Source organism: Chaetodon auriga, chromosome 19 (genome assembly GCF_051107435.1).
Source record: "Chaetodon auriga isolate fChaAug3 chromosome 19, fChaAug3.hap1, whole genome shotgun sequence".
NCBI lineage: Eukaryota > Metazoa > Chordata > Actinopteri > Chaetodontiformes > Chaetodontidae > Chaetodon > Chaetodon auriga.
This window is the reverse complement of record NC_135092.1, coordinates 9979348-9992008: the sequence shown is the minus strand read 5'-3', so window position 1 is coordinate 9992008 and position 12661 is coordinate 9979348. Positions and strand designations below refer to the sequence as shown.

Genomic DNA, 12661 nt, shown 5'->3' with positions numbered 1-12661 from the left:
ATTTTACCTTTTTTTTTACTGTACAAAAAGGCAGACACACACATAAAACCTTGTGCATACTGTATGTGCACAAACATTCATCAAACATTCATCCATTAAATTCTCAATCGGTCATCCAACATCATGTCACAAATCATCTCCAAATAACAGCATGGATGAAAGGATCAGGATTTCTGTGACTGAATGAAGGAGCGAGGGATGATAAAAGGATCGAGATGGATGCGAAGGAGAAAGAGGACTTAAAAAATGTCAGCCACAGATTAAAGATAAACAGACTGATGGAGCCAATTAGAACATCCCCTGTAACTGGATCTTAATTTGAGAAGCATAAGTTTCAGTGGCTCCACTGAGAGAAAAAGCCCCCGAACCTTCTTTGAAGTTCCTCTCTCTGTGGGCGGTAATATGGCATGGCACCAAGCCAAAGCCCACAAACACAAGGATTGAATAAAGCTCACCCAGTGTCCCCTGATAGTGAGGATAAGGGAGAAGGATGCAAAGCACACAAACATGCAAACATACCCACACCTGACACGTTTTAACTATCACAGACTCAATCTTCAATTTGTTCCTTTACAGTCGCTGTGTGTTCAACAGTGTGTGCCTGTGTATTTCACACTATGTCTCTGGGGACACTTCAGACTGTAAATGTCAGCACTTGCATGCGTTTCAGAATTAATGTTCTGCAGGATCTGAGCAAAAACTTCTAAACTTTAAAACTATTTTTATGTGCACAAATGTGCCCATCATTATTGTCTAAGAAGGATTATATTCGCTCCAGTCACAGTTTAGAGGTTTGAAGAGGGTTTTTTTCCTCCTATTTTATCGCATCATCTTTGAGGAATCTCGAACTACATCACAACGAAAGGTCATTCACCATTAAACAGCTGTTTTTTGACAAACCTTCAATCAATCGGGTAATCAATACTGCATGTAGATCAGTTTTAATCTCTGTGACCTTCAAGAATATGGCAACATCAATCAAACCCACTTTGCAGAAACAGTATACATCATAAAATGGTATTATATTATTCTAAAAATGTATGTCTATAGGGAACGCATGCGTAAAAAGCATGTATTGCATTGTCCATGTACTCTGATGAAAGCCATGAAATAGCTGCCAGGTGTTACTATAGTGATCCTCACAAAGAAGCAATGTCTCCTTGGTGGACAAGCAAAAATTCACAGGCATACAAGCATGTTCATCTCTGTATGTGTGACTCTATTTCAAAACCAAAACTCAAGAAGAGCACGGCCCTGTTCTCAACTTCAACCCTACTGCAAGAATAAGCCTAGCGCAGACGGCAATTCACACCATCACAGACTGCAATTCTCATAATCATGAGCACCTCTTGAAATTCAGCCGACTGTTAGTGGCTCATTACATTCACTTGATAGGAAGTTGAGTATCAACACTGGACTAAAAGAAAGTGGGCCTAATTGCTAGTGATAGTTGGATGAAGACGTAGCTTATCTCTGCCACCCACTCAATCTCTCTTGGTCTTCCTCCCCCTCCTGTCTAATTCTCTTCATCTCACTCGGACCTTCAGAGAAATGGGAGCAGGAGCGGGATGGAAGTCCACAGATGATAAGCAATCGCCGTCCGTTCCCCTTTCCTTTTCTTTTTTTCCACCATCCGCTGCACTGTGACAAATGCTAATGAGAGACAAGCTATGAGGTCACCAGCGTGGCAGTGACGCACACACACACAATCATGCATGCGCACACTGTACGGCGTCTCACGAGAAGAAACTGACATGCACACAGACATAAACAAAACCACATTCATTACAATTCTGCCAATTCCTGCAAGCAATTTCAGAGTAGCTTTGTTGTTGCTTTTGGGTTTTCTTGATCGTGCTATTAAAGCCGTCTATTGGCAGTTCAGCTGGCAGAGCTATGGATTATTTTAGGCTTCAGTGTGCGAGCCAGCGCAACACCAGAAACCACCGTAATTACAAGACCTGGTTGGTCCTTTGAATAGCAATGGCAACCAAAACCTTGATCTGGTCGAGGACAAGACGGAGAGGAGGGGCCTCTGAGGTTAAAATAGAACTGTCCACATGGAGCTGATTTGAGGTTTTCTATATGGGGAGCCCTGGAGTGGGCCTGCTCAAGTAATTGAGTCAGTTCAAGCCAATGGAAAATGAGCATATCGCGTGCAGCTCTGTTGTGGGTAACTGCACTCACTTGACCACAGTATTAAAGCCATCACTACTGTAAAATCAAACAAAAATAGCCCGGGTAGAACTGTACCATGTTGTGACTACAAATGGAAGTTTTAGATATCCACATGTCTCTTTTGATATGAAAAGCATATTAAGTGATTAAGACGCAGCCTACAGTTCTTGAGTCACAGCAGCATTGTTCCACAGATCAGCTCAATCACTGTGCTGTTACATAAAGCAACACAGCAGAGAGAGCATGAATTAGCGTCATTTTATATTATTCTGAAATGCACATCCAATGCATGCACAAATATCTCCACAGCGCCAGGCTCTGGTTTCACAGAGCGGCGCCTGCACATGAACCGACTGGTCCATCTCACTGTCAACATATCACAAGCCCTGCTCCTCGTGGGCAAAATGAGCTATCATGCTTGCTTGTAACTTCTCCTTGTGTGTTATTATGGCAATCCATTCCCCACGGAGCATCAAAGTTAGGCTGTGTGTACTTTTGTTTAAATGTTTGCTGCTTTATTTGATTGATTTTCACCTATTTCATCTAATGTTTTGCAGCCTATAGATGTCACTGAGTAGTTGGAATACTGATTTCTACAAAGCTATCTTGTAAAGTTTTCACCATTTGAAGCTGATAGACTTTGAGAGGCTAATATATGGAAGCAGTGCAAAAATGCAGTTTTTGGCCTGGACTGAAAGGGAAAAAAAAACTTATTTCAAAGTTATCCACCCCAGCTAACTCAGAGCTACGATCCATGTTTAATTTGCCCAAGGAAACCATCCTGAGCCTGACTGACAAGTTAGCTGAAGAACAGAGCGCTGCCACATTAAAAAGCCTCAGATTCTGTAGATTATGTGAATTGTTTCAATGAATTTTCTGACTGAAATGTCGCTGTAGCTGTTCAATTCTACCAGAAGGCAAAACATGAACATAAATGAAGCTGAGCTGTTTGATGTGGCTGCGCAGCCAGCCATGTTTTTCAGTTTGGAAAAAGATTTGATTTCCCAGAATATGGATGGATTTAGATGTCTATATGAAGTCTGATCATTAGTTAGATCGAAGCTGTAGTCCTTCTTTGTAAAACTGGCCCCAGTTCAGTCACATTCAGAAGAACCACAGTAACAAACAGGGATTTACCAATTTGGTCAACGAGAAGGCCAGAGAGTATTATGAATCTATGACTGGGGTAAAATTCTACTCTTTCTGAGCACTTCTTTGCATCTCTTATTATGAGCACTGTCTGTCCTTCAGCTGAAAACACAGGGTGGTCCTTTGTTTCTTGTCTGAAGGTGTTTAACAGCCAGTAAATGTGACCTCTACTCTAGCAATCTTCACTCTTCAGTGTAACATAAGGGATCATGTGATGCGCATAACAATGAAATGCTGTTTCTAATCAGACATTGGAAGGAAAGTGCGACATCTGAATAGGTTATAAAATGAAACAATGGTGCCTCTGAAGAGACATTGTTCATCTTCTTGTGGGAATGTAAGGGAAAGTTGCTCATTTGCTAACAGCTGTATTAACTAAATGTCAGGTGTTCATCTCTGAGGGGGACAAAATGTTCTGTGACGCACAAGGCTGTATGTAGAAATACTGCAAAATTCATCACAGTGCTTCTCTTTGCGGGCAGAGTCCATTTGCAAATGAGTAATCCTGCACTAAACCGCTGGAGGAGCTGCTTTGTTGAGTTCATTTCAACGCTTCCACAACACCTTCTGCCAAAATGGTTCCTTGTCTACATGATGAACTTTAAGTCATGAATTCATCCAAATTTATTGGGTGTTGTCATTGACTAACACGTCAAGCAGAAGCGTTGCAGCTGCTACACATCAGTCCCACACCGCCATGCTACAGCGGCAGCCAATGAAGTGTCAGGACCCTTGAGATCTCTGTTGAAACGACCTCTGAGGATGTTAAAAAGTCTGACAATCTCCTCAGAAACATGCAGCTCCCTGGAGAACTTTTACACTGAGCAAAGCTGCGATGACAGATTGGATAGGAGCGGACTGAAGGGCTGGTTTCCACAGTATCTCCCTCTTCCTGGGACGCAGAGAATGTGCTATATACTACATGCTGAACTGTCTCGTGTGCTCTCTGTCAATCATCATCATCACACAATGATGTATTCTCTCCCACTGTGCAGTCATCTCCCACTTGGCGTCCCTTAAAAAAAGTGTCCTTGCCCTGGATATACGTCCCGTGATACACTGCTACAGACAGAAAGGTCACGCGGCTTGATGGAAGTGGGACAGCGGTGCTAAATGTATCCAGCATGACACTGCAATGAGAAGAAATGCAGGTTAACCGGAATTTCGGGTGCTTTTGGTTTGCTGCAGCCATGCTGGCACAGCTGTTGGGGGCAACTACTTAAAAATATCTTACAAGCGTAAAATCCAAAGTAAAATCTCTTCCTGAATCAGGATGCTGATACACTCATGAAAATAAAAATAGACCCAACTTTATGTCTGCCACTCTTTAGATGATGCATCCTCTCGCTTTTCATTTAGTATGTATTTTCCTTCGTTGACCCCGGTTGATTACTTATTTAAGACTTTCCCTCGACTGTCACTGCATCCAGTTTTCTCCTTGAACCCCCCCCCCCCCGTGCCCTGAGTCACTGGGTGTAATCAGAAGAACCATGATGTGCTGCTACAAGAACGCTTCCAATCTGGGGTGGAAGGGAGAAAATGAAGGAAGGAGACTGAAAGGCTGAGAGGACAGAATATGATCCTGGTGAAATGTGCAGTCATGATAGGCAAAGGGCGAGCTAATGAGGGGTGGTGGTCCTGGTGCCGGGCAGGCTAGTTGCAAGAGAACTGAGTATTATGAGGCCTAGCAGGGAGGGAGAGTGGTAGAAGTAGGTGGAGGAGGGTGGCGTCTACCAGGCTTTTTTTTTTTTCCCTTCTCTATTCAGCGGACAGAAGACCAGATGGTCTTCTCATTGAAGAAATTATAAAGCAAAATGAGAATCAGAAGCAGACTGGCAGGGTGTGGCTGCCCCATCAGACACACTCGTTTGGTTTTACTCTTTTAGAGCACATAAAAAATTACAGAAATTACATTTTCCCCATTGAAGGAGATTAAATGCTGCACAGACATTCCTCAAGGTCAGCTTCAACAAGATTAAATAGTAATTAAGGCGCTTTTATCGGCAGCTGATCTAGTCACCTCAATCTTAAGACAGCTGCTAAAGCAAGAAGCACCGCTTCCAACGGCGAATAGTCTCCTGAGGAGCTCAGTCGCTCTGTGCTAGCACAGAAAAAAAACAGGCATCAGGAGTGAAATGATATGATGAGCAGAAAACATACTGCTGATAACATTATAGCTGTTATGTAGCAGTTCTCTAAAAGGCTGAAATTGCAAATTGGGGCTCTGCAGTGATATACTGGGCTGGATAACAGCAAAACTAGAAACTGGATGCCTCAGAGCTGTGCTTAAGTTTGTGGTTCAGTTAATTACGGACACAGCGTACAGCAGTTACGAAGGTAGACGGATAAATTCAGCGCTCAAGCTCCACTAAAAGCCAAGTGATGCGGCGCAGTGGCTCTGAAGTGTAATGGGACTGGGGAGCAGCAGAGCTGGAGATCAGGACATGGTTCCGTGGGTAGATGGTTGTTTTTGTGGACCAAGTCCCAAATGAGGGGCACTTAGGAACACAACTGGGCACATAAGATGGGAGAACCCTCTCAGACCATCAACAACCAATTATCCACCTGCTCTCAACAGCTGAGAGCAATTTCATCAATGCAGAACTCTTATTTAAAAGTCAATCAGCCGGTCATAGGGGAGGAGTGCGTCTGTGGACAGATGCCCATCTGTCCATCTGTCTGCCCAACTCCCCTCAGTCTTCCTAAACCCCTTAACACCAAACCAACAACCTGAGAGCTGTTTCTGCCCTGTGATCACACTCAGGTGTACGATCCCGTTTGCTCTGAGGGTGAAAACAAGTCAGTGTCTCCCCGGGTTGACTGCTTTGGCAGGGTCAGATAGGTAACAAGGAGGGTGGGTGGGGGGTTATGCTAACAACTCCCCCCGCCCTCTGTGAAATGCAGGGAGACCGGAGGAGAGGAGAGAACTTGTGTGACTGTAAATGACAGCAAAATGCAGACACTCCCCCAAAGCAGTCGTAGGGGAAACACTGTATTTTGATAATCAGGTAGTATCCAGTGTGAGTATTTGCTGCTTCTCTATTTTGTATCACTGTAAATGGAATATTATGGGCTTTTGAACTGTTGGTCAGAAAAAATAAGACACTGAACATCTCACCTTGGGTTCTGGGAAATTATGACAGGCATTTTTTCATTATTTTCTGAGATTTTATAGACAACAAATCAACCAATCAACACAATAAGAATCAGTTGCAGCCATGCTTGTAACCATCCAACCAGCTTGACGCTTCAGCTCATTGTCTTGGTTTGTAGGTCCATAAAAACTGTGGGCGGCAGCTCCCCAGCAGTTCATATAAACCAGTGGTACAGCATGAAATGATGGAGAGCGGCAGTAAACACACAGCTGATGAACGGAGGTGAATACCTCACAAGCAATAAACACAGAGAGTTTTCTCAGTGGCTGGTGAACCAAACCAGGAACAAAACATTGGCAAACTTTGCATTTAGACTGTATATGTGGTGAGAAAAAGAATCCCGGTGATGCCCACATTGCTCTGTTTCAGCTGGATGAGTAAGAGGCCAAGTGTTTGCTCACACACTCAAGCACAGCTTGATAAAGGATAATACGGTATCAAGACGGCTTTAAGGATTGGCTGACTAGACACCAGATCATTCGCATCCAACCACCCAACATGTTGAATCTGCAGTTCAAAAGCAACTCATTTTAACAACAAAAAAATAACAATACTCAGCAGTGATGCGCCCATGCCAATCAAACTTGTATTTGGCCGATAATCCTGTTTTTAAGATAATTAATCTGCTGCACGCACCACCTGCTCACCAAGGGATGTGTTCTCTACACCTGTACCTCTGCACATCCTAACAATACCTGGAGAAATGTGAAGATGACTCAGTGCTCCTCTCTGTGCATTCGTCTCACTCTAACCCTAAATCCCACACAACGCCACGTGACTGTCCTCAACAAACTTGCGGGGATTAGGGACAATTCACGTCTGCAGCAAAGAGTATCTAAAACTAAGAAGATGAATGGCTGTCTCCTGGCAGCACACATCCACAGGGATGTGGTCCAGCGACAGAAATACCTCAGCAATGTCTTTGATAACAGAGTTCATCCTCAAGCGTCTGTACCCAAAAACAAGCAAAAAAAAAAAAAAACAATGCAGCTGAGGAGAGGCGCTGAGGAGACAGAGGCTGGCTGAGCGGCAGTATCACATCCATCAGCGCTTTGAGATGGAAATTGGATGTGGAAGACAAGACGCTTGGAAGCAAATGTGAAGCAAAACTGCAAAAATATGAAAAATGTACATTGATATTGGAGCCATTAAAGTAAACAGTTGATGAGGATGTTGTCTCAAGAGTTACTAATGATCTGTTTTACCTGCGGCTGCTCATCAAACCCAAATATAAAGCTGAAGTATGCTGTGGTCTAACCAGTTGATGGAATCGTCACTTAATGGTTTAATTTGCTCAGACACAGTTCAGTGGAAGGGTTAGGGTGATTCTAATTTGTTTAAAAACTGTCATAATTAAAGCATCTCTTCACAAAGCAAATTAGGTGAATATTCTGAGCCATCCATTTGCTCCTCATTTTCAATACTACTAAATTAAACTACTAAAAACTGCTAAATTGACATCTCACACCATATATATGTTAATATCACAGTGAGAAATTGTTTGGTTTCTCTGCTTCAGCAGGATCAGCTGCTCATTTAAACCCAGTACTTGTTTAAACTTGGCACCAGATGACATATTGGAGCAGTGTTTCAGATCCATGACAGAGAAAAGGAAATATAACATCTCATGGTTTGATTTGACGCTGTGCTGGAAGTGAGCCCCAGTGCAGTATTTATATTATGTCAGCGTGCTGTGGAGGAGGTCGATATTCTGTTAAGGCAAATACATTTACATTTATTTATTGCAAGCCATTACAGGGACCCTGATCTCTGCTTTGGAGAACAGGCTCCGGTTCTATTTCCCACCAGCCTGCAAAGCCAAGCTGCCACCGTGCACTGGACTGCTGCGAGATCTTAACATTCAGATCAAGTCTGAAGAGGATTTGCCTCCGACATCCAAAAGTAGGGTAAACTGCCCTTTGTAAGAGAGGGGTATGGCAGAGAAACACGCCGCTAGGTGCTCAGCGGTGGGAAAACTTCCCACCCGCCATGTCCAATAAGTAGCAAAACTTCCGACCCCCGTGCAGAAAAGGTGGAAAACTTACCACCCCGGTGTCCAGCTGCTCGGTCGTCACAGAAGGAGCCGCTCCAGTCAGAGGCAAAAAGCACAATATCTGCACCAGCAGCAGCATCTCCGGAGAAATATTCCTCATCCACTTGCGAAGCTCCGGAAAAATCATGATGCCCTATAACAGGCTGATCCTGCAGGGCTCAGACACCGACCCCGACAGCCGCATCCACGGGATAAATCACACGCCGACACTCCTGGAAAATTAGTCCGCATAAAGTCTACCTCACTGTTGAGCGCAAACACATAAAACACATGAAAACCGGCGGCGGAAAGGACGTTTAGGATTTCTAAGTTTGTTTCCCACCAGGCGACACTTGTGACTCTCAGCTACGTGGGCATAATCAAACGGGGAAATGCGTGTATGCTCGTCCTAAATCAAAGTCCGTCAGAGGTGATATGCCTGCAGCAAGAAGCGCGAGCTCCCCCGCTGATGGTGCGGTCTTGAGCTCTGGCAAATGAAAGCAGCTGCGTGCGGTTTTGTCCCGAGCAGCGGCAGAGACCGCGCTTTGACGCACGCGCCGCCACAGTGAATGAGCGTTCGGCCCGAAGGATCCACTGACAGCAGGAAGGGGAGAGGACGGGAGTTCAGCTCCTTTTTAGCCCACTTGGACACCGCCGAATTCATGACGCGCGCCCTGCGTAGTTTGGGTCTCAAGGGTTGAGACTAAAAGGCAGAAAAACACAATTTGTTCCTGTTATATGTATGAGAAACAGTGCTTAGTGGATGTGACGTGCCAAAATGTAGCCTCACACAAACAGGAGTTATAAAAATGAATGTAGAATGATCATGTACTCTTAAACAAAATTTTTAGTCTTGCAGCAAGGCACACGTGTGTTTCCATGCCTGTGCTTAAGTCTAATTGGCCTTGATCGTCATCACCTCCATTTCTCAAGTCCTGGTGGTTCTGATGCCAAAGATGTGAGTCAGTTACACAAAGCCTGATTTCTGCCTTTGGGTGCCTTGGAGCAAGAATGAGACGTGGGCCCCATTTTACACCTTCACCTATACTAATTAGATAAGAAATAGTCACTTTATGAGAACATATACACATAATTACTGATGGGAATACAAAGTTTTCATCCATGCCAGCAGCTGGATGTCGATTGGTTGGTCCGCGCTGTCAAATCTTTGCTACTATTGGGTGGATCGTCATGAAATATGGTGCACACGTCCATGCATCCCTCAGGATTCACTGTGATAACTTCTTGTGATCTCTTACATGTGATCCTCTGGCTTTTCATCTCGCGCCACCATCAGATCATAATTTCAATTTGTCCAGTAGGTTATGACCACATACTTGTACAACTGACATCCCCTCAGCTGTACTTTTTGTCACTGTTTTGTGCTAACTGTTAGTATGCTGACATATCATGCTAGATGGTGAACATGGTAAACATTATACCTCCTTAACATCAGCACGTTGGCATTGCCAGCTTGAGCATGTTAGTATGCCCATGTTAGCATTTAGCTCTTAAGCACCTGCTGTACCTAAGTGCAGCCTCACAGCGCTGCTAGCATTGCTGGAAGCTCTTAGTCTTGTTGGCACAGGGCCCTTGTACAAGACAGGGCCTTAATAATGGAGCAGCAAAATCTAGAGCTGATGCATGTGTAATATCAAAGGAGACATCCAATCTCAAACCACAATCGTGCAAAATGGCCCCAAGTAAATTAAATGAAATAAATCCATCGTGAGCCGCATATGGAGAGACATATTCACATGTCCAGACGTTGTTTTTATGTTGCAGAAAATAACCAGTGCAAATGTGTACATAGGCTAATCATTAGTCTTATTTTTCTTCTCAACAGCAATATATCATTTGCTAATTGTCTAATAAGGTTTGCAATTGCCCTCGCACAAGCCGAGTCTTTGAGCATAAAGGCAAGAAGGGACTAAGAAAGAGGGAGTGAGTTTTTTTCTTTTTTACTCTTAAAATTCTGAATGCAGCCTCGAGTCAACTAACTGTTTTTGGTTGCTCTTTCACTGCATCACCAGAGAGAAAACTCAAACTACAAAAGGTCATTCAATTATTTTCAATCCAAACCACAGTTAATCTGTGCCATATACATCCTCTTTTATCTTTGTGCCCTTTAAGGATATGTAAAGATGTCAACCAAATCCATTGTTCACAAAGCAGGGACAAATACTCTTACTACTACTAGAGCTACTGATGCAGCTGTAATAAAAATACAAACTTTCAATTAAAATGTGGCCAGTGAGCATTCAAAGAGTTAAAGCACACCCAATTAAATATACATATCAGCAGAAGCTAGATCAGTGAAGTAGAGAAACTGCATATGTCTCTGAAATGCAAAGAAGTTTTATTTTGTACCCCTCATTGCACTTCTATTTTCACCATATTTGAGAAAACATCAGAGGAAAGCACAAAACAATTTGCTGAGCTGTGGAGATAATTATGACATGAAACAGTTGTATCATCCCGCTGCTTTCTTCTTCTGAGAAAAGATTAATATACTTATTTATTTCTTTTGTGTTGCGTGCTATTAAAATCCAGCAGGTAATGAAGAACATACTGTACTGACTAACAATCACTAAGAGCTGCATGCCCCTGCAGCACATTAACCATTTTATAAACTGACTGACCCTGAACGACTGTTGATTCTCCTCAATTCATCGTGCTCTCACTCTTGGTATGAACGGACACACACGCACGAATACACACACACACACACTTCCATTTCTTATTCACATCCATCGGTGAAGTTGTTTATCACCAGTTCAGAGGAGAAAGACGTGAAGAAAAGTTTTTTTTGCTCAGCAGCATTAAGCTCTGCTGACTTATTGCTGAAGGCTTAAGACCTCTCAACTTTACTGCTTCCAGAGTCGGTCAGACTTGTAGTATAGCCACAACATTATGATAATTGTACCATCTGAATATTGTATCTCACAGCATGGCTACTGGCACCATCTTTGCACTATTTCCCAGAGAAATTAATAATGATGTTAGCGATAAACTTCATTTGTCTAGCACCTTTTGTACAAGGAATGCAGCTCAAAGTGCTTTACAACAAAATACTTGCATCCACCAAGTGCGTCACATAAAAAAAAAGGACATAGAATGAACATAAAAGTAGGGACAGAAAATGAATGTGAAATAAGATAGAGAATAAAATCCACTTGATAATAATAGTAAAAATAAGACAGAATAAGAATGAAAACAGAATAAAGGGAATGCATAAGATAGAAAATAAAACCCACTGAATAATAGTAGCACAATAAAGTGAAAATTAGAGTACATAGAATGCATAAAATCAAGTAAAATACAACATTTGAAAAGATGTACAGCAGTACATAAGTGTGCAGCAAAGCACAAATGTTTGAGGCCTGTATGAGGAAAGTCAGAGCTAAAGGCCAAAGTAAAGAGACAAGTGTTAGCTTTCTTTTCAAAATATCCAGTGAGCTGCTTCCTTGATGTCTGTAGGTAATGTGTTCCAGCGCACTGCGGCATAATGGACAAAGGCTGCATCCCAATTTTCTTTTGACTGTTGCTGGAAACATCCAATAAACCAGCAGCAGATGATGGCAGTCCTTTTGAAGGCAAATAGTGAACAAGGGAGTTAGCGATGTAGCTTGGTCCGAGTCCATTAAGGGCTTTGTGGAGGAGGAGGACCTTAAAATCAATTCTGAATGTTACAGGAAGCCAGTGCACAGCAGCTAAAACTGGACTAATGCACAGGGTGTTCATTTCCCCAGATAATTAAACAGCATTCCTCTTTTTGTTTAAAGACAGCTAATAATGGAGTCTAAAGCTGCAGCATCATTTGGCTAAGCACAGATGTACAGTTGTGTGTCATCTGCATAACTGTGGAAACACACAATGTGTTCTCTAATGAGTTCACAAATGGCAGCATGTATAATAGTGAGAGCAGTAATGGACCAAGGCAGCTGCCTTGTGCAACCCCAAAACAGATGTCATGTTTTTCAGACACATGATTTCCAAGTCTGACGTAAAACTTTCTCCCTGTGATGTTTTTTCTTTTTCCTTTTTTTTTTTTTTAAACCAGTCTAACACACGGTCGGAATGACCAACCAGCTTTTCAAGGTGACTGATGAACATATCATTGGTCAATTGTCTCAAACACTGCACG

At 42.8% G+C, this 12661-nt stretch overlaps 1 protein-coding gene across 1 annotated transcript in view; it reads right to left on the bottom strand.

Moving 5' to 3' along the window:
- The window catches only part of LOC143337604 (matrix metalloproteinase-17-like), a 64949-nt gene extending 55921 nt beyond the window's left edge, over window positions 1-9028 (bottom strand). Inside the window, exon 1 of the mRNA XM_076757237.1 lies at window positions 8528-9028. Coding sequence (XP_076613352.1) covers window positions 8528-8662 — 135 coding nt within the window. The 5' untranslated portion in view covers window positions 8663-9028. The remainder of the gene's footprint in view (window positions 1-8527) is intronic.
- Between the last annotated feature and the right edge of the window lie 3633 nt (window positions 9029-12661).